A 22,753-nucleotide genomic window follows, 5' to 3' on the forward strand; every position below is an offset into this window, starting at 1 on the left:
TCATTGAGTCTCATTCATGAAATACATGATTCTGTGTAAATCATTTATAATTTATATTTATTCTTATGGAAATGTTCTCATTGAATTGAATGCTCCAATTTACATAAGCATAATTTTAGGAATGATTAGTACAGAAATTCGTAATGCTCATGATTCAATGTTTACATTGTATTTGTGCATCGTGAAGGTTCAAATGTAAATGTATTGTACTGAAAGCATACTTCTGAAAATTCCAGTGTTGTTCTAAAGTATTTGGCCTGTAATAATGCATATAAAGTTATAGAATGCAAACTGCTTGGAGACTTTAAACTACTTGGAGCTTTCAACTTTATCTATTGATTATAAGGTGTGTGTGCAAACCCAGAAGGGTTTGGCTTGATTTAGTCAGTATTACATGTAGTCAGACTAAGAAGAAATGAGAAGTTCTAGCCTGAGAGAAGAGAGAAGTTGCTTCTGCCATTGATCTCCAGCCTGGAGCCTTAGTCATGTTGTGCTGAGAGGTGTTACATTCAGCCTGGCAGTCTCCTGAGATGCAATTCCACAGTCATGCCTCCCCAACACTCTCTACGAGGAACTTTCCGGTAGTCGGTTTCCTCAGGGACCCAAGGGAGCCAACACAGCAAGAGCAACGCTCCTGGCTCCATCCGCCTCTGGGAGTATAATAATGAGCTCTTGCCATTGGCTTGCTTGCCAAGGTTTTCTTTTCTGTGCTACTGCTAAGCAGCATTATTGAGGAATCATAGGCAGGCAGGTTTCAATAAATTACTCATCTTCACATGGTCTACTTGGTCTTTTCAGTCCTATCTTGGAGTCAGAATTAGTCCCGTAGCGATGCTTCATGCATTCAACTGGAATTAACACAAAAGGTGGAGGTTTTCCGGCCCAAGACCTAATAACCTATTAAGGGAAAGGATGCAGTGTTTTATTCCAAGTGCATTTACCATTCACCCATCATAGACCTGAAGAACAGTTGCTTTAACATCTCCCCTGAAAGTCCATCAATCTATGCCACATTATTCTGTCAGTCCTGATAAAGAAAAAAGGAGTTATGGGACACAATGAACACTTGCAATTAGAGTCTTTAATCACATTGAAACTCACTCTTCCCTTAAAGTATTTTTTCAAATGGTGGAGCCATCTGTAGAACGTCTGGTGTCAAAGGAAGTATCCATCCTAACAGGTTTCTTTTGTCAAACATAAAAAAATTAAACAGATGTCCACACTGATATTAAAGCTACAAAATGTTATTTGAAAAAGCAACAATGTTCCAAAGCAACCCCCCAAATGGTAGTGGCAACCTGCCCACAGAAAATCACATGATTTAACAAAATAAAGTTTTCATTATTAAAATAATATAATATATAATTTATATATTTATGAATAATATATTATTATCTATATATTTTTATATTAATATTAAAAGATTATGTTATTTATATTTTAATTATTGTATTTATTATTTATATTAAAAACAATATCTTAATTATTATAAATATTATTTATAACTATATTTCAAGTTGTTATTAATATTATATTATATAGTATTTATATTTGTATTTATATATTATTAAATATAAATACAATTAGATTTAAAAATTCTATTTTAGTTAAAATGTCATTTTTTTAAATGACCTTCAATATCAGTGTGCAGACATTTATTTTTCTGCATTTGTTGCATTTTGGCCTGCACCTGTCATGGTTTGTTGAGGCAGGACAAAACGCAAAGTGCAAACAAAGGGTTTTATTAATACTAAAAATAAACATATAATACACAGTCCAGGACGGCAAGCACATAGATGGACTGGACTGGAGCAAAACAAACAGAACACAAGACCGTCAGGAACGGATAGGATGAGAGAACATGATGAACTGGCACAGGACAGTGCACCTGGGGAGACTAAAAAGGGAGAGAAATCAACAGGTAACTAGGCAGGGCAGGTTAGACAAATGAACTGATAATGGGCAAACAAGGAGACGGGGTATGGCGCAGGACTGAGAGACACGAGGCAAAACAGAAACAAAACAAAGACACGTGCTCTCACAAAACACTAACCCCCGAATTGCACGAGCGCATATCGCCAGGACGATAAGGCAACATATGCTCATGCCAACTGACAGGCAAGACAAGAGAATGCATGGCAACTGCAACAAAGCACTGCCATGCACTCTCACACTAGACAAAGCCTGAGCATACATCGCAAAGCAAACACCATGAGAGGCACGCAACAGGTGACAAAACGAGACAAGACACCTGTGCGAGAGTTCAGCCACAAATAAAACCGACATCTAAGACAGAATTGACCAGACCCCAGCACAACATGAAGACGGATCGCGACCCAGAAACGCAGTGCAAAGCAAGCACAACGCGAAGCGTGCCCAAGGTCACGAGAGGCAGACACAAACAATTGACGTGAGTGCATGCCACCAAGGGGACATAAGAGCAATGCACTCATGCCAATAAAGACAAGACATGGAGCATGAGTTTCCAGATCCTGACACCAGAACCAAAACTGGACCAGACAGGAGAGTTAGGGTCCAGACACCATGCTCTGAACATGAAACACAAGACCGATCGAAGAGCGCACGGCAGGGAAACCACAACCTGAAGCCGTGCGCTCACACAGAAACAGAAAACGAAACACAACACAGTGACAAAACAAAAGAAACCCAACACGTAGACAAAAAAACTAAACACAACACAGACACCGAACGAGTGTCAGGAGACAGTCACCTCAAAAACCCAGACTGACAAAGTGAGAGGATCCTGTCAGCACCTGTCACCAACTTGGGTTTGGATGTGCACACTTACCCAAATCTTCTTTTGTCACACAGCCAAACCAAATGTATTATCATAAAGCATAAAGGAAAAGTCTTCATTCCTCCATATCTCGTGGGAACCTGGAAGTTCAAGAAACACTTAAAACGGCACAAGAAAAAGTTTCCTTTAGCCGACAGACTAGAATTGCCATTTTCTTCCATTCTGTGCCTCTCTTCTCGCTCATTGGAGCTTTCAAATACCTGTCCAATGTCATTATTTGCAACAGCCACAATAGTTGGAGACCAGCGGTGGTTTCTCCTGGCAGAGTTCTGTCATGTCAGGAAAGTGGGGCAGCTTTGAACTGCACAGAGTTTGGGTGAACCAACCGTTTGATCTTTTCTTCACCCCTCCAACAAATGATGGCAAATGGGATGTCAAGGGTAGTGTTCTTTGTCTGTGTTAGAGAATTTGCCATAGTAGGCTTTAAGTTCATGTGGACATTCTTCCTGTTCTAAAACCTGTTAGCTTAGAACGTGTCAGTAGAAAACTTTAACTCTTCCACTGATGCATTCAGAGACCTTGTAAGACTTGTTTTGTAATTGTTAATATTAACTTAGTTTTGTGGTTTTATGCTGATGCTCGGTTCTTATAGGCAAGAGAATATGTCACACTCCAGACATTTTCTTATAAATTAGTAATAAATAAAAAATATAGCATCTACTCCAGTTTCCTGTGACACTGCAAACCATATAATGTAAAACATTTTACTGAAGTTTTACTTTTTTAAACTTCTATTGATGAGAAACAAACTAAATTTTCAGCCAAGAGGTGACGTTTAGATCCTCTATTGTTTAAATGTCCTTTTGCTATGCAAATTCTCTAGTCAGAGTTTGCCAAACTTTAAAATATGTTATGCAGCAAAGACAAAAATTCTTTGTATATGCTTGCATACTCAATCTTCCATGTTAACATGACAATGGAAGCGAATGGAACACAAAGTCTATAGTGACTGACACTTATAATGTGTGGTAGATAGTTGATTACAGAGATTTTCTTAGTTTAACTTTTTAATGTAGAACTTCACTAATTCTATTTCTCTCACTCTTGCTGCCACTCAGTGCTCTTGGCACAATCAGTATACCTATTGATTCGTGTTTAGGGTGACATGTCTCGGGGCCAGTGGCTGATCGCTTTAGTTTATCTCCTCCAGATTTTAAGGTTGTCTCAGTCAAACATTAAACAGACTCCAGATCATTCCATCATTGATTTCTGTAATTACTCCACACTAGGAGGCCTTTAACTAAACTGACTATAGAATAATAGTGGACTAATGTAGCATATATAGATCTTAAAGCACATCATTTTGTGCACCCTCCACAGACAAGCCAGACACAGAGGCTTAATACAGTATCAGAAGAGTTTTGGATATTAATATTTGGGATATCCAACATAAATTGCATGTATTTATGCATTATTACAGACCAAACACTTAGAACAACACTGGAATTTTAATTTAGCTTAAGAGTGTTTAAAAATCAAAGGGTACCTTTCTGCTTGATTTGTTCTTTGTTATTAATATAGTCTGCCCTACACCATTTTCTTTCCTTGTTGAACAAGGTTCAGTTGGGAGACCCTGTTTATTATCTGAGGAATATAATTATCATGTCTAGATGACATGCTGATCTTTGTATAGTGATGCTTTTGCAAAAAAAAGGGACAATCTATCATGTCCACATTATCCTGGTGTAACTTTACAGCTGAAATGTAGAAATGTAACACTTTCATGATTTAAAATAAGCAGTATTTGTAAGTATTTGTTCTGTTCAGTCACTCTTTGAGTATTCACCTTTCTGTCAGTAAGTTATTGAGTCCATTGTCTTTGGATATCTCTACATGTAATGGCAGTTTTTTTTTTTTTTTTTTTTCAAATACAATCAGGGTTGTTAAATTGATTCTACTCTGTAAAACGAAATTGGTTGAAGTGATAAAATGCCCAGCTTTCACTTTAAAAGTCCTCAAGCTTCTGCTCTGACCAAAGACTTTGCATAAAAGTGTAGTGTATTTAGGGGTTTCAATGAAAGTTCACTAACTTGTTAGGTTAGCGGTGCCATGTTATGCTATTAGCTTAGCTGTACTCTGTTGACAATATGGCGTCGGCAGGTTGCGCATGTGCAGTTAGTTGCCCTGGAAGAGTCTCTTTAGGACTTCCCGTGAACTTTCGTCGCCATAGCAACCAACATCAGTGATATGTGATCTGGGTCAACACTAATGTAAACCGTTTCATATGAACGTCAGTGCGTTCCACAATGCACAAATTAACAGTAATCAGTTAAAGAGCCCAGATTCTCACTCCAATATATGTAGAGAATTTGGTATGATAAATGTACACTGCACGGGTTAAAGTGTCATGTATATCACCATTATTTGTAAGGGAAACAGTATGTGTGAGCAAGGAATTAAATTATTTCTACATTACTTTTTAAGGAAATTGATAATGGAATCAGTCGTGTTTGACAGCCGTTATAATATAGATAAATGACAAATAACTAGATTATTTGTCTGAATAACATTCTCCACCATTACGATCGTAATAAAACATCTCGTTGCATCAGCTCACAATTTCTACTGTAGGGAATTAGCTTTAATAAGAGAATTATGATTAATTCTCTTATTGGAGTAATATTATTCTCATGGCTTATTGTCAATAATATTACACATATAGGTATAGCTTTGAAGGGAAATCTTTTAGAAACAGGGATTAGTTTATTTATGAAAATATACCACAGTCAAAATATCTTTAAAAGGGAAACATGAATAATTAATCATAACTCGTTATAATTAATTATGAACAGTTGGATCAGTTAATAGAATTAACTTGAAGTAGCTGAATTAATATTACAATCAATTTATCTGTTTGTCCGGCGAACTAAGTATTGATCGTCTATCAATTCTCAGAAAGGATGTTTTTCATGGCCACACAAAAATATCTCTTTCTTAGCATGGAGCTGAGATCAAATCGTTAAATTTACATTGATTAATCTAAACAAAAACATACACACGAAATCACTCATACATGGGAAAGTGAAAATAAAATGAAACCGGAACAGATTAGGGGAAATGCAGTTATGAAAAGAGTCATTTTTGACCATCTGACAGGACCATCGAGTTCTTAATTTAAAAAGCATATATTGTTACCTCTTATACTAAACTATGTTCAGTTACAGTGAGGGAAAAAATTATTTGATCCCCTGCTGATATTGTACGTTTGCCTACTGACAATCAAATGATCAGTCTATAATTTGAATGGTAGGTTAATTTGAACAGTGAGAAACAGAATAACAACAACAAAATCCAGAAAAACGCATGTCAAAACATTTTAATGAGGGAAATAAGTCCTGCGCCATTTTAATGAGGGAAATAAGTATTTGACCCCTCTGCAAAACATGACTTAGTACTTGGTGGCAAAACCCTTGTTGGCAATCACAGAGGTCAGACGTTTCTTGTAGTTGGCCACCAGGTTTGCACACAACTCCTCTTTGCAGATTTTCTCCAAGTCATTAAGGTTTGGCAACTCAAACCATCAGCTCCCTCCACAGATTTTCTATGGGATTAAGGTCTGGAGACTAGCTAGGCCACTCCAGGACCTTAATGTGCTTCTTCTTGAGCCACCCATTTGTCATGCTGGAATACCCATCCACGACCCATTTTCAATGCCCTGGCTGAGGGAAGGAGGTTCTCACCCAAGATTTGATGGTACATGTTCACCGTTCATCGTTCCTTTTATGCAGTGAAGTTGTCCTGTCCCCTTAGCAGAAAAACACCCCCAAAGCATAATGTTTCCACCTCCATGTTTGATGGTGGGGATGGTGTTCTTGGGGTCATAGGCAGCATTCCTCCTCCTCCAAACACAGCGAGTTGAGTTGATGCCAAAGAGCTCGAACACTTTCACCCAGTTCTCCCCTGAATCATTCAGATGTTCATTGGCAAACTTCAGACGGGGCCTGTACATGTGCTTTCTTGAGCAGGGGGACCTTGCGGGCGCTGCAGGATTTCAGTCCTTCGCGGCGTAGTGTTACCAATTGTTTTCTTGATGACTATGGTCCCAGCTGCCTTGAGATCATTGACAAGATCCTCCTGTGTAGTTCTGGGCTGATTCCTCACCGTTCTCATGATCATTGCAACTCCACTTGGTAAGATATTACATGGAGCCCCAGCCCGAGGGAGATTGACAGTTCTTTTGTGTTTCTTCAATTTGTGAATAATCGCACCAACTGTTGTCACCTTCTCACCAAGCTGCTTGGCGATGGTCTTGTAGCCCATTCCAGCCTTGTGTAGATCTACAATCTTGTCCCTGACATCCCTGGACAGCTCTTTGGTCTTGGCCATGGTGGAGAGTTTGGAATCTGATTGATTGATAGCTTCTGTGAACAGGTGTCTTTTATACAGGTAACAAACTGAAATTAGGAGCACTCCCTTTAAGAGTGTGCTCCTAATCTCAGCTCATTACCTGTATAAAAGACACCTGGGAGCCAGAAATCTTTGATTGAGAGGGGGTTGAATACTTATTTCCCTAATTAAAATGCAATTCAATTTATAGCATTTTTGACATGCGTTTTTCTGGATTTTTTTTGTTGTAATTCTGTCTCTCACTGTTCAAATTAACCTACCATTAAAATTATAGACTGATCATTTCTTTGTCAGTGGGCAAACGTACAAAATCAGTAGGGGATCAAATACTTTTTTCCCTCACTGTTGTTACTGGTATGATACTTGCAATTGCCTTGGCTGGAGTCGCAGGAGAAAGGCTTGATGGTTCCTTCGATGGTGTTGAAGTTGCAACCAATTTCCTTTGTTTGGAAGCTTACTCATTTGCATGATTGGGGGGGTAAGTTGTTAATATGTGCCCCTTTATGCTCTGTGTGTCACACAAGTATTCATTTCATAGGAAACATGGCATAGTTTGTCTATAACTGAATAAAGAAAATTCTGTGTTCTGGGCTTTATGTCCATTTCCTATGGGGGAAAGTAGTGCTCTGGCATGCAGTTAACCTCCCCCGCTTGGAATGTCACTGATGTCCAGTAGTTGCTGGACCTTGTAAAGACAATGTAAAGGCTTGATAATGATCAGTGGGGGAGCAGACATAACAGAGTCGGCTCGGGCCTACTTGGACCGTTGCTTGTTACAGTCTTGAGACATCTGTTGGCTTATTCATTAAAAAATTCATAATTGTGTGTCTGATTGGTCCTGATGCTACAAATTACAACCAAGATGTAGTTGTAGTACCTACGTTTGGTTTTACTTTTGTCTTTTACATTTGTCTTGTTCTGGAAAATACCTATTTATGTGTTTTTGGCAGTTGGTTTTGAACCCCTACAACATAAACGTGTTTCTCTTTCAAAGAATGTATTTTTACCACTTTACTTCACAGTATATTTACAATGCCTTTACATATTTACAAAATTTTACTCACAGCCTGCCTTTTTTCTGTCTCTTTCTCTCTTATCCCCTCAAGGATGGCTACTCACAGTATCATTTCGTTGGCTCTGCCTCCACAATAGAGAGAGATAGACAGAGACCATATTCTTCCTCACGTACTCCGTCAGTATCCCCAGTTCGGACCTCCCCCAACAACAGATCAGGTGAGGATATGTTACTCCTGACTGACATTCCTTCTCTTTGGTCTTGTTCACACTGCACACAAATCAAATTTGGTTTTCAAATTTGATCTTTAGACTCACTAACCACACTATTATGCAAGCGATGAAATCTGATCTGGTTGATCAGACAGTGTAGTCAATATCTGGTGTGTCTATAACGGTTGCTATAGTAATGATGTATGTTTCAGAACGATTCCCAGGGACTTATTAAACAAATAAGAGTATCTGTCATTAACTGCATTTACATGGACCCTGGTAATCCATTTGTGATCAGACTAGAAGCTCAATCCTAATAAAAAAGTTTCATGTAACCATGTCAATCGGATTAAATTGGCCACATCCGGGGTGGTGCAAACATTTTCTATTCTGTTTGAAAAGATCATTTTTGCCATGTAAACACTTAATCGGATTGCTTTGTGAAACTGGGACGATCTGCACATGTTCAGTACTGATGCAGTTATGGCGTCATGACGTTTCACACACAATGTCACACTTTCATCACAGTGGCCATATTTATGACCATCAGCATAAAGAAGCAACAGCGGTGAATGGAGAAACAACTGTGAAGTGATATCAATAAAAGCATCCAAAAGTTGCTTTTGATCCATGCCAAGTGCCAGGAAAATTGTATACATGTCTGAAGTCGGCAGAAATGTAGCCAGATTTGACTTTGTGGCAGGGCAGAGAGCGGGGCCGGGTCGTGATCATACACATCCGGTCCCTTATCAGACTAATCAAGCCTCCGAGAGGGATAAAGGCCGACTGCGGAGGATTGTGCGGGAGAGAGATAGTTTACGGACATGTCTGTCTTGTGTGTTTGTCTTCTGTTTAAGTTTTATATTAAAATATTATTTATATTGACAAGCCGGTTCTCGCCTCCTCCTTTCCATTGACTACGTTACACTGGTGCTGAAACCCAGGAAGGAGGAGGGATACACCGTAGTAGAGTTCTCGCCACTACCATCCACCCCAACAGAGCAGCCGCGGCCATCTGCCGGGGGACGAGGAGCCCGGCCGCCTGGAAGCGGACGATGGCTGCCGACTGCGAGGGGAGAAGGGGCTCCTAACCGACCACCTGGAGCGGTCAGGGCCACTGCCAGGGGTGGAGGAGTCACCTACCAGCCGCTGAAACATGGCGGGGTCTGAGACCACCGACCGCGAGCAGGGAGGGGATCGCTGCCGACCGCCTGGAGCAGGAGAACCACTCCCAGGGGTGGGGGAGACCCCGGTATTCCCCAAGAATGCGGTTGGGCATTCTGTCTGCCAGGGGCTGGAGATCTGCCTCCGATCCGCCCAGAGAGGCGCGGCGGTCATCCGTTAGAGGGTGGAGGAGTGGCAGGAGAACAAGCTACGACATATCGGAGAACTGGCGAGTACTTTTTTTTTTTATCTCTCTCTCCTCTCTCTCTCTCACTGCCGCTCCGCCTTTTCCCTCTCATTTAAATTTTACTGTGTTTTTTTTGGGGGGTACTACACTGTTACAGGAAGTACCCCCCCATTTAATTATTTCTGGTTCCCTCCCCTTGTTCCCTCCCTCGTCCAGGTAGACCTGCTGGCAGATGGGGCAAGAGGCATGCCCCTCCCCAGGGAAAGGGGGGGGGGTGTACGTCATGCCAGGGGCTGCCCAGCCTGAGAGATCGAGGGAGGAATGTGGCAGGGTGGAGGGCGGGGCCGGGTCGTGATCATACACACCCGGTCCCTTATCAAGCTAATCAAGCCTCAGAGAGGGATAAAGGCCGACTGCGGAGGATTTTGCGGGAGAGAGAGATAGTTTACAGACATGTCCGTCATGTGTGTGTTTGTCTTTTAAGTTTCTCATTAAAATATTATTTACATCGTCAAGCCGGTTCTCGCCTCCTCCTTTCCATTGACTTCTTTACAGACTTTCACTGACATTTTAATTATATTTTATTCACAATTCATCTCTGTACGCCGGCCAGTCTGACGTGTGATCGGCGAGCACACACGCCCAGTGGTATTAACACCCATAACATGTCTCAATCAGGAGTTACAAATGTTTGTGTTGTTTTTTGGTCTGACTCAGTCACTATATTATTAAACGGCTGTGATGATCCCGCCTATATGAAAGTAATATCTGCTTTTAGCTCATAAAGAGAACACAGAAAGCAACCGAGGCAAACAAACCTATGCAAATTATTAATTATTACTATTGTGTTTTATTTATGTTGTCATGTATGTTGTCTCTTTTGTAGCGTAGATAATGTAGTTAATATAAATATATCCTGCATTTTCCATATCAACTTGCTGGAAAGGAAATCGGCGGCCACCATCTGCGCTCCCGGTCTGTGGACCACCTTGAACTTAAATGGCTGAAGAGCCAGATACCAACGGGTAATCCACGCGTTGGTGTCTTTCATGTGGTGGAGCCACTGGAGTGGGGCGTGATCCGAACAGTCGGAACTCCCTGAGGGGAACTTCCCTTAGGAGCAGTCGCGGGATGAAACGGGAGGAAATACAGAGGGAGGAGAGAGAGAGTAGGAGGGCTCCTCCGCCCTCGGGATTGCCGCCATATGGTCCTCCGCAAGCCCGGACGGCTTCCTCCAGTGATGCCGGGCTGTGGCACTGGACCCACTCCGCCGTACTTTTTGGCAGATGTTGTATGAACTGCTCCAGTACCACCTGGTTGAGCAGTCCCTCGAAGTCGCAGTTCCCCTCTAGCAGCCATCTCCGGCAGGCGTCTCAGAGCCGTTGGGCGAATGCGAACGGGCGGTTGGATTTCTCCAACTTCAGGCTCTGGGAAGAGTTGGCGGTTTTCTTCCGGACTTCGACCAACCCATTGTAGAATGGCCTTTTTCAAGTCTGCATAAGCCAGGAGACTCATTGCCGGCAGTTGTTGAGCCGCAAGCTGGGCTTCCCCGGACAACAGTGGGATGATGCGATCCGCCCATTGGCCGCGCAGCCAGCCCCAAATCTCAGCGGTGCACTAAAATAAGTCTAGAAACACTTCTGGATCGTCCGCAGCCCCCATCTTCTGTAACGCGGGCGGGGGCAAAGGGGAGCTGGTGTCCGGGGTTGCGAATGGGGCTGGGGCGACCTCCTGGCTGAGTAGGCTCCGGATCGCATGCCGGTCCTCTGCTTGAGCCCGTAGGATCTCGAAAAAGCTGCAATCTTGGTCTTGCCGGAGATCAAGCAGGGTCCGATGGTGGTTCTGATGCAAACCAGCGTGGGACTGAAGGACCTCCGCCAACTGGGAGGACTCTACGGGGCGACTTCCATCATCTTGGATAATCTCCCAGTTTTCGGCACCAGTTTGAAGGTTCCCCAAGGATGACACCAGTCAACAGGGTCCTTCAACTTAAGTGAGTACGTTTATTTACAGAAACCAAAACACTCGCTTTACAGCTCAAACTTAATGAACTCCACAGTCTCAGGGTGTTCCAGGTAGCTCTCTCTCTGACTATGTGCTGACTATGTGGCTCTTTTATGCCGCTCTCCCCGTGTTCACTGTAATCAGAAATGGGTGCATAATTTAGCTCAGGTGCAAGCACCCTTACCGCTCTCCCTCACTCTGGACAGACACTTGACCACGCTCCCGCTGCTACAACTGTATAGCCTTTAATTAAATATATACTGTATAGTGACGTAATAGTGATTTTTATATAATATGTTTCAGTCATCACACATCTTACAAGTCCGTAGTATTATATATATAAGTGTTTAATCGCTGCTCTCCCACTTCATCACTGGTTGACTTTGTGACTTTGGCTCTGGTATGTAAACAGTAGTATCATTTTATTAAGCTTTATAAACAGAAACAAACGTTTTGCTGACTTTTGTTCCATCCCACAGCACAGAACACAGAAGGTATGTAGCATGAAACAGGTATTTAAGAGTTACCCAAAAAGCTAAATGGATACACCAATCTGATTTTTGCTGTCTGTCTGAAAAAAACTTTATCTCTTAATAAAAAACAACTTGTATATAGTATTTCTTTAGTGCTGGAATATCATTGAGCATTTTGATGCACTGCCCATGGTCCAGGAGTTTCCCTGTTGTTTGGGGTCTATTAAAAATTCTTGGTCATCTGTCTGTATTTTAAAACAATTACAAAAAGTATCTTTATATGGCTAAAGGAATGTGGTCAAAAACACATGTGACCATATCACATTTGAGGTGTAAATGCTAATCCGTCCTGAATGCGTCCCGGCAGCAGTGAAGTGCCAACACACACCTGTTAGTCAAACGCTGATTTTTAAACTTAAACAGTTTACGAGTGGCTTTAAAAGGAAATAACTGTCCGATCGGGGGGGCAGATGGATACACAATCTCGTTTATTCTGGTGTGTGTTTACATCGCTCCAAACGTGTGTGGAAACCTAGCGCTGCAACAACTGGCTGATCAAATCAAAGACACCGAACAACAACAATAACCCGGACTCAGTTATTATTATTCTTGGGGATTTTAACAAAGCAAATCTCACACGTGAACTTTCCAAATACAAACAGCACATTACCTGCCCCACCAGAGACAGGAACATACTGGATCACTACTACACAACAATAAAGGATGCATATCGCTCTGTCCCACGTGCAGCTTTGGGACTCTCTGATCACTGGAGGTGTCTGGTTCATCATCTTCAACAAAGTCAGTTGTAAGGACTGTAAAGAGATGGACCACTGAAGCAGAGCGGGAACTACAAGCCTGCTTTGACTGCACTGATTGGAGTGATTTTGAAGCTGCAGCTACAGACCTGGACGAGCTCACAGATACTGTTACATCATACATCAGTTGGAGAGGACATGTGCATCCCTACTAGGACTTTTTTATAATTCAACAATGATAAACCATGGTTTACAGGAAAACTCAGACAGCTTCACCATGCGAAAGAGGACGCTTACAGGGGTGGGGATAAAGTCTTGTATAATCAGGCCAGGAACACACTGAATAAGGAAATCAGAATGGGTAAAAGAAGCTACTCTTAGAAGAATTCCTGGTCATCTGTCTGTATTTTAAAATGATTTCAAAAAGTATCTTTATATGGCTAAATCCCCTGCAGTGTTCTCTCTTTAAACCTGATAGAACTGATAGATTCCAGTTAAAATAATAGGGATTTGTCAATGCATCCTGGGACTCAGGGTTAATGATCCACAGTACTATTGGGGTTAGTGGATTCATGGCTGGCTGGCTGTGGCTGTAATACATTTTCCGGTGGACTTAGCATCTTGCTGAAGCAGAAAAGTCTGCTTTTAAGGACGATTGGCAGAGGAGGTTGTGCTGTAGAAGAAGGGGAGTTGGGACTAATGGCTCTATAAATGGCTAGAAGGTGTACAGAGTGAAATAATTAAGTTATTTCTTCCTCAGCTAGTTTTGCATCAAACTTTGCATTGAATACCTGACCAAATAGTCTACCCTGATGAAAAAAACAGCTTAGACTTTCAATGCTGGTCTAGACTGGTTTGTGCTGGTCTATATCAAAGACATGAGCATAACCAAGATGTTCACTAGCAGATCTTAGCATGAGAAAATGGTCAACAAGCATGGTCTTTCTGGTAAAGCTGGTTGAGTCAATGGTCAAGAGTTTGACATTCCAAACTCATATGCTGTTCTATTGCGCTAGGGGTTTTCTCTATAGTCTGGTCACTGGGTTTTCTGTTTGTCATGAAAACAGTGATTAGTACATTTTTGCAAGAGATCAAAGCACACAGAGTTAGACAGAAAGGATGAAGGTATGTTGCAGCAAAGTTGAAAGTACATTGTACTGTTCTCTGTAGTTTATTTTTGTGCCACTAAGTGGTGCTGTCCATATATTTATTTATTTGATCTTGTCAGTGAATAAACTCTGATCTTTATCGGTCAATGGATCACCAGCTTTCTGATAGACAAGCAGCAGCTAGTGAGAATGGGGAAATTCACCTCCAACACATGTACAATCAGCACTGGTGCCCCCCTGGGATGTGTGCTCTCCTCACTACTCTTCTCCCTGTACCCAAATGGCTGCACCACCAAGTATCCTTCTGTCAAGCTCCTGAAGTTCGCAGATGACACAACAGTCATCGGCCTCATCCAAGATGATGATGAGTCTGCATAAAGAAGGGAATTTGAACAGCTGGCCATCTGGTGCATTCAAAACAACCTGGAGCTGAACACGCTCAAAACAGTGGAGATGATGGTGAATTTTAGGACGAACACCCCAACATTAACCCAGCTCACCATCCTGAAAAGCACTGTGGCAACAGTTGGGTCATTCAGGTTCCTGGGCTCCACCATTTCACAGGACATGAAGTGGGAGGCCCACATAGACTCAATTTTGAAAAAGGCCCAGCAGAGGTCGTTCAACCTGCCACACAGTTCTGATGCAGTTCTGGTCTTGCTGATACAGTTCTACTCAGCAGTCATTGAGTCTGTCATCTGCACTTCAATAACTGTCTGGTTTGGTTCAGCTACCAAGTCAGACATCAAAAGACTTCAAATAATAGTTCGGACTGCTGAAATGCTTATTGGTGCTCCCCTACCAACCCTGTTAGGACTGTACACATCCAGAGTGACGATAAAGGCTCGAAGATAGGGAAGATATTAAAAATGCCTGACATTTCAAATTTAATCTGCCCAACTAAAGTGTATGTTTAGCTCTAACTAGTCAGTAATCAGTAAAGCGTGAATGTGAAGCATGTACACAACAACACAAGATCACCTTGATGTTGAGCTGATGTAGAGTTGACAGTTATTACTGTTTAGAGACACATGGAAAGCATGGCTGCAACTCAAATGCTCAAGTTCCATGGAGAAATTATTAACAGTATGATTTAGTTCATTTCGGGGGTTAGGGTAAGTGGAAATATTTAATCAAATAAAAATTGATGTAAATCAATTAATGGACACCAAACATTGCGAGAAAGTGTTCTGTGGATAAAAATACATGATGCTTAAGGATTTTTCATGGTGCTTTAATGTTGCAATCTACTGTTGATGAGCCACTTTTCTGCCATTGTGAGAATTAACTGGTATATCAGGACTCGCACAATAGAGGCGTATTAGTCCTGCAGGCAAGAAGATATACATAAGTGTTGTGGTAGCCAATGTTTTCCTCTCCTGATTCCAGTGGAACTCTGACACAAAAAACATTCATCAGTGCAAAGATCTGCTTTATTCCACATCTCTCTTGATTCATAATATAATTTCTATTGCTTGTCCACAGAAACATACTGTTTTCATTTTCTAATGTTGAGGTCATCGTCCATTCAGTAAATCTGTAGCTTCACCTGAAGTTAATCAAATCAAAACTGTACATTTAATCAAATGCATCAATACTGATTTCTGGGAAACTGCTTTGTGTGTTTCTGAGAATCACCATTCGTGAGATTTATGGGAACATATTACGTGATCCTTTGCAATACTTTTGTTGACTCAAGTGAGTAATAACAGCCAGAGCTCCTCATTACTTAAGACTGATAATCAGCTATGTGCGTATTTTTGCAAAATGATGCATTGTTGAAGAAGAACAGTGATTAGATTACGAGTCATATCAAGGCAGTTTAGAGGAGGGTAAAGTGCCTGCTGTAATAATCTGATTATGGGTTTAAAATAATTAGCATGCTAATGTTTCTATTTGCCATTGTGGTAATGTTCTAAATTATTATGTTGTTTTAATGAAAATTGTAGTGCTTGTTAAAAATTCTGTGCATGCGTGTGCGTGTATGAGCTGGTGTATATTAGTGATGGGTCATGATGGTGGATAAGTCGTCCAGCTACCAACTATTGCCTTTGAGGTCAACTAGATTATCAATTTAATTACAGCTATTAGTTTGTAAAACCCTTGCTGAGAAAGTATGGCTAAGTTGTGTATTTTTTGAGCATTCTAGAACAGGCGTCACATTTTAGACCCTGTTTACTCCTGGTATTAAGGTTTCAGGTGATCTGATCACATTTGGTCAGCCCTAAATACAGGACTAAATGGGGTCTAAAATGTTTTGTAATTGGATGAACAAACACCTAGGAATGTGGTCAAAAATACATGTGACCATATCGCATTTGAGGTGTAAATGCTAATCCGTCCTGAATGCGTCCCGGCAGCAGTGAAGTGCCAACCCACACCTGTCAGTCAAATGCTGATTTTTAAACTGCAAAGTTTAAACTTGATGCATACACAATCTCGTTTATTCTGGTGTGTGTTTACATCGCTCCAAACGTGTGTGGAAACCTAGCACTGCAACAACTTTCTGATCAAATCAAAGACACCGAACAATAATACCCGGACTCAATTATTATTATTCTTGGGGATTTTAACAAAGCAAATCTCACACGTGAACTGTCCAAATACAAACAGCACATTACATGCCCCACCAGAGACAGGAACATACTGGATCACTGCTACACAACAATAAAGGATGCATATCGCTCTGTCCCACGTGCAGCTTTGGGACTCTCTGATCACTGGAGGTGTCTGGTTCATCATCTTCAACAAAGTCAGTTGTAAGGACTGTAAAGAGATGGACCACTAAAGCAGAACGGGAACTACAAGCCTGCTTTGACTGTACTGATTGTAGTGATTTTGAAGCTGCAGCTACAGACCTGGACGAGCTCACAGATACTGTTACATCATACATCAGTTGGAGAGGACATGTGCATCCCTACTAGGACTTTTTTATAATTCAACAATGATAAACCATGGTTTACAGGAAAACTCAGACAGCTTCACCATGCCAAAGAGGACGCTTGCAGGGGTGGGGATAATGTCTTGTATAATCAGGCCAGGAACACACTGAATAAGGAAATCAGAATGGCTAAAAGAAGCTACTCTTAGAAGAATTCCTGGTCATCTGTCTGTATTTTAAAACGATTACAAAAAGTATCTTTATATGGCTAAAGCCCCTGCAGTGTTCTCTCTTTAAACCTGATAGAACTGATAGATTCCAGTTAAACTGGAATCTATCAAAAACAAGTTTTTAGCTAACGACCCTGCATCAGTGTGGAGTGGCCTGAAATAACTTAATAATTACAGAACTCCCAAGCAGACTACCCCCAACCCTGTGGTGAACCAATGACTGGCTGATGACCTGAATGTGTTTTAATGTAGATTTGAAAGGCCCAATCCCACACCCCACACCCACTCTGACCTTCACTACACACAAACACCAACACCTCCTGCAACCCCACTCCTGCTACTCAACCAGCACTCAAGATCTGTGAAGATGATGTGTGCCTCGTCTTTCAGAAGCAAAAGATGAGGAAGGCTTCAGGCCCAGATGGCGTCTCACCAGCGTGCTTCCGATCCTGTGCTAACCAACTGGCCCCCATCTTCACTCAGATCTTCATAGATCACTGGAGCAGTGTGAAGTCCCATGCTGCTTCAAATGCTAAATTATTATCCCTGTCCCTAAGAAACCATTGACTACAGTTACCAATTAATGACTACAGACCTGTCGCCCTGACGTCTGTGGTCATGAAGTCATTTGAGAGACTGGTGTTGGCCCACCTGAAGGACATCAGTGGACTCTTTCTAGATCCCCTTCAATTTGCTTGCAAACAGGTCTGTGGATGATGCAGCCAACATGGGATTGCATCATATCCTGCAACATGTGGACAGATCGGGGACATATGCAAGGATCCTTTTCGTGGACTTCAGTTCGGCTTTCAACACCATCATCCCAGCTATTCTCTGGACTAAGTTAAACCAACTCCCTGTTCCCATGTCTATATTTCAGTGGATTACCAGCTTTCTGACGGACAGGCAGCAGCTTGTGAGACAGTGGAAATTTACTTCCAGCATCTGTACAGTTAGCACTGGTGCCCCCCAGGGATGTGTGCTCTCCCCACTACTCTTCTCCCTTTACACCAATGACTGCATCACCAAGGATCCCTCTGTCAAGCTCCTGAAGTTTGCAGACGACACTACTGTCATCGGCCTCATCCAAGATGACGATGAGTCTGCATACAGAAAGGAGGTTTAACAGCTGGTTCACTGGTGCAATCATAACAACCTGGAAATGAACACGCTCAAAATGGTGGAGATGACTGTGAACTTTAGGAGGAACACCCCAGCAGTGACCCCCCTCACCATTCTAAACAGCACTGTGGCAGTAGTGGAGTCATTCAGGTTCCTGGGCTCTACCATCTCACAGGACATGAAGTGGGAGACACACATTGACTCCATTGTGAAAAAGGCCCATCAGAGGTCGTACTTCCTTCGCCAGCTGAGGAAGTTCAACCTGCCACAGGCGCTGTTGATACAGTTCTACTTAGCAGTCATTGAGTCTGTCCTCTGCACTTCAATAACTGTCTGGTTTAGTGCAGCTACGAAATCAGACATCAGAAGACTACAAAGGACAGTTCGGACTGCTGAGCGGATTATTGGTTGCCCCCTGCTCCCCCTTCAAGAACTGTACACTTCCAGAGTGAGGAAAAAGGCTGTAAAAATCACTCTGGATCCCACTCACCCAACCTATTACCTTTTTGAACTGTTGTCTTCTGGCCGGCGCTACAGAGCTCTGAACATCAGAACCGTCAGACACAGGAACAGTTTTTTCCCTCAGTCTATCCATCTCATAAACAGTTAAAGCCTCCCCATTGAGCAATTATTATGTGCAATACACAGTTTAAGTCTATTTATATTATCTAACATATCCTCTTCTGACTTTTTGCACTGTACATAACATATTGTATTTTTGTACTTTATATAACGGATTTGTTTTAGATTTGCACTACGTACGTGTGTGTATGTATGAAGATGTGTGTCTGTGTGTATGTAAGTATATGTATAATTATATATATGTGTTTTGTTTTTTATTATCTGTCTTGCTGCTGTTTTTGTATTTTTTTTTTTGTATTGTTTGTATTGTACACTGGAAGCTCCTGTTACTAAGACAAATTCCTTGTATGTGTAAGCATACTTTGCAATAAAACTGATTCTGATTCTGAATCATGAGAGCTTAATAGATCCTCTTTAGTGTGTCAGATATCATCACAGAAAAGAAGCACAAACACTTTAAGCTCCTTTAATACAGGTAATAATATAAAATAATGGATAATTGTGCTTGACATGTTGCGTTTGTACTTAAATAAGATTTCAACCACATCTGGGAGAAACAGCATGTCATTTCTTTCTCACTTTTGTTGTCTTTTCTGAATTTTTGGGCTTTAATATCATGGAGTAACACACTGATATAATGATTGGCTTCAAAATATTGGGACTCATTCACTTGCATTGTATGGACCTACAGAGCTGAGATATTCTTCTAAAAATCTTAATTTGTGTTCTGGTGAAGAAAAAAAGTCATACACATCGGGGATGGCATAAGAGTGAGTAAATGATGAGAGAATTTTCATTTTTGGGTGAACCATTCCTCTATGATGGAACATCAAGCTAAAAATGGCCCAACTTTTAAAAACACATCATGAGACCTCTGCATTCTGTTCCATTCTATTGTGTTTATGTAAATGAACACTAAGAAATGCATCCAATCAGGTTCAGGGAATTATACCGGGCCTCCTTAAGACCAAGTACTCGACTAGTCGTTCAGACAACCCACGACTACTTGGTTTGGAAAATAGGTCGTTTTCCTCATCCCTAGTGTATATACTTTTATGTGGTGGTCAAGGCTGATCGCTAAGAGATCTGTAATACAGTTGAGTATACGTGTGCTTGTATGTGGGTGTGTCTAAATCCTTTTGTGCTGTTGAAAGAGTTCTTCCATGCCTGTGATCCCTCGGGCAGCCTTGTGCTTCAGAGATAGTGCTGCTGCTCACAAACCAGGGATCCTGGCTCTACTGGACCAGGTTGTAGGAGGGCCGGAGGGTTAGTGCCACTGATCCGGTTAGAGCATTGAGGCTGGAAGATCTTTTTGGCACAGAGGGAAGGCTCATTCCTGATTTCTGTGACCTTCACACAAATGTTCTAAAGTACCTGGGACATAACAGAGCTTTAAACAAAGTCACTCCAAAACACAGGCAGTAATCAGGTCAAAATACTCATTACCAGATAATCAAAAAATAAAAGAATATAAAACAACTTTCATTATAATTCTTGGGGAGAATTTGCATATATTGTAGTTGTACTGTTTGCTAGGCCAAACATAAGTATTACTACTGTACATGCATTAAAAATCCCCAACCCTCGGTATTACATTTAACCACATCATTTTTCCTGCATTGTTTGTTCTACAGACTTGAATTATACCTTAATTTGTGTGGCTTGTTGAGGAGAGCTATTCTGTTACTTTCCCAAGCAATCAGACTTGATATAGCCAAATCTATAGATCACAATAACATAGAGACTTGAGGGTGGGCTCATTTGACTTTTGCAAGTAAGCAACCTCCTAGCAGCAACCTAGCAATCGCATAACCCTGGCAACCACCAAAACCACCTTCACATCATTGCAATGATTTTGCACAGGCAAGCACTAGAAAAACTAGTAAAAACTAATTCATATATTTTTTTTATCTAAAGGATGTAAAGGAATACATTGATGTAATGCAGTGATTCATACTGTAGATATGATGACTTCATACTTTCTGTCCTGATTATTTTTAAAGAATGCTATTTCACAGATGAATTTAGTATTTTTGTGTGATTTATTGCTCATGTACGCCATTTCTTATGACTTTGGATAGCTGCGTAGATTGGAGCTGCCTGTTTCATGACCTGTTGGAAATATCCTTCATGCTGACATGCTATAAACAGCTAATGATGAATAATGATCCACTCTTCTTCATGCCCAGCCTTGTGCAGGGAAGTGATGCACAAAGACAATATGAAACAAAAAGAGAGAGAATCAGACAAAAAAGACAGAAGGAGTGAAGAGAAAACAGAGATATAAAAAGACCAAATCAGATATACCGACATGAGGATAGGCAAACCAACCAAAAAAAAGCAGCCAAAAAAAGCCACAAAGTGTGAAATCAGGCCAGTGTGCCTCCAGATGCTTTGTAAAAATGTGCATGTGATGATCTGAATTGCAGCCAGTGCCCCCACCTCACCCAGGGAGATGATCAGCCTCAAGGAGAGGACGAGTGACTACGATTCGACTGGAACCAACGCCGGTTACCATGGAAACAAAGGAGAGCATTCTTCCAGAAAAGACACAATGGCAGGTAGGTCTAACTTGAAGAGAAGCATGAGGAAGAGGAGGACAAGAGGATAAAAGTAATGATAAAACAATATATTATTATATTATAAAATGTATATATTTTTAATGTAACATGTTAAAAGGTCTCCTGTATAATTAACATAATTTAAATTGGAATCTAATCGAAACGAGCTCCTGTGAATCCAAATTGAATCGGGAAATCTGTATCAATGCCTAGCCCTAAAATTGACTTTTAAATTTCTTAATACACATTCCTGGTCTTTTTGTACATAATTCCTAAAGGCCAAAGTACACTTCAGTTGTCCACGTTGCTGATCAGTACGCAGATTTAGTCATTAGCACAGCCGCGCAGCCTGACCGCGTGCGGTCCTCATTTGTGGTCATCGTTGGCAAATGCGCCTGCCATTAACTGTACTAAAAGAGTATCACAAACCATAGTAGTGCACATGTGTCGAATGCGTTCATATTCACTCGCAGTCAGTAAGTGTACTTTGGAAGCAATGCGGTCGACCGGGCGTGATCCGATCCAGAATGCGGAAAAGCGAAGTATACCTGGGCCTGATGTGCACATTATTCCAAAGAAAATGTATTTGTCTTTGTAGTCTTTCATCAAAATGTAAGAATTTTCTTCACATCTAAAATGACATTCCTTTTGGACTGACAACCCCACTTATTTTTCAACCACTTCTCTTTACACACCTGTTATACCGTAATGAGACAACTTTTTAAAATCCAATAAATTCTTGTTGATTCTGTTTTACGCTGATATGCATGACGTTACAGAATAAAATGGGTTTATTAAAATTTAATATAAAACCTTTTTCTCTTCACTGCACATACAGTTGAAGAAGTTTACATACACCATAATCAAATACATTTAAACTCCTACATTTAATGTGAGAATTTTAATCGTAGCAAGTATGAACTGTCTTAGGTCAGTAAGGATCACTACTTTATTTTAAGAATGTGAAATCTCAGAATAATAGTAGGGAGAATTATTTATTTCAGCTTTTATTTCTTTCATCACATATCCAGTGGGTCAGAAGTTTACATACACTTTGTTAGTATTTGGTCGCATTGCCTTTAAATTGTTTAACTTGGGTCAAACATTTTGGGTAGCCTTCCACAAGCTCACAATAAGTGCTGGAATTTTGGCCCATTCCTCCATACAGAACTGGTGTAACTGAGTAAGGTTTGTAGGCCTCCTTGCTCACGCACGCTTTTTCGGATCTGCCAACAAATTTTCTATCGGATTGAGGTCAGGGCCTTGTGTTGGCCACATACCTTGACTTTG

General features: G+C 41.1%; 1 protein-coding gene across 5 annotated transcripts in view; it reads left to right on the forward strand.

Annotated features, from left to right (window-relative positions):
- The window catches only part of LOC127634067 (catenin delta-2-like), a 415,686-nt gene that overhangs the window by 387,807 nt on the left and 5,126 nt on the right, over positions 1 to 22,753 (forward strand). For all 5 annotated transcript variants that reach the window (XM_052113475.1, XM_052113476.1, XM_052113477.1 and 2 more), the window contains 2 exons: positions 8,272 to 8,398; positions 21,332 to 21,463. In XM_052113475.1, the coding sequence (XP_051969435.1) occupies positions 8,272 to 8,398; positions 21,332 to 21,463 (259 nt within the window). The remainder of the gene's footprint in view (positions 1 to 8,271; positions 8,399 to 21,331; positions 21,464 to 22,753) is intronic.

Source organism: Xyrauchen texanus, chromosome 41, assembly GCF_025860055.1.
Source record: "Xyrauchen texanus isolate HMW12.3.18 chromosome 41, RBS_HiC_50CHRs, whole genome shotgun sequence".
NCBI lineage: Eukaryota > Metazoa > Chordata > Actinopteri > Cypriniformes > Catostomidae > Xyrauchen > Xyrauchen texanus.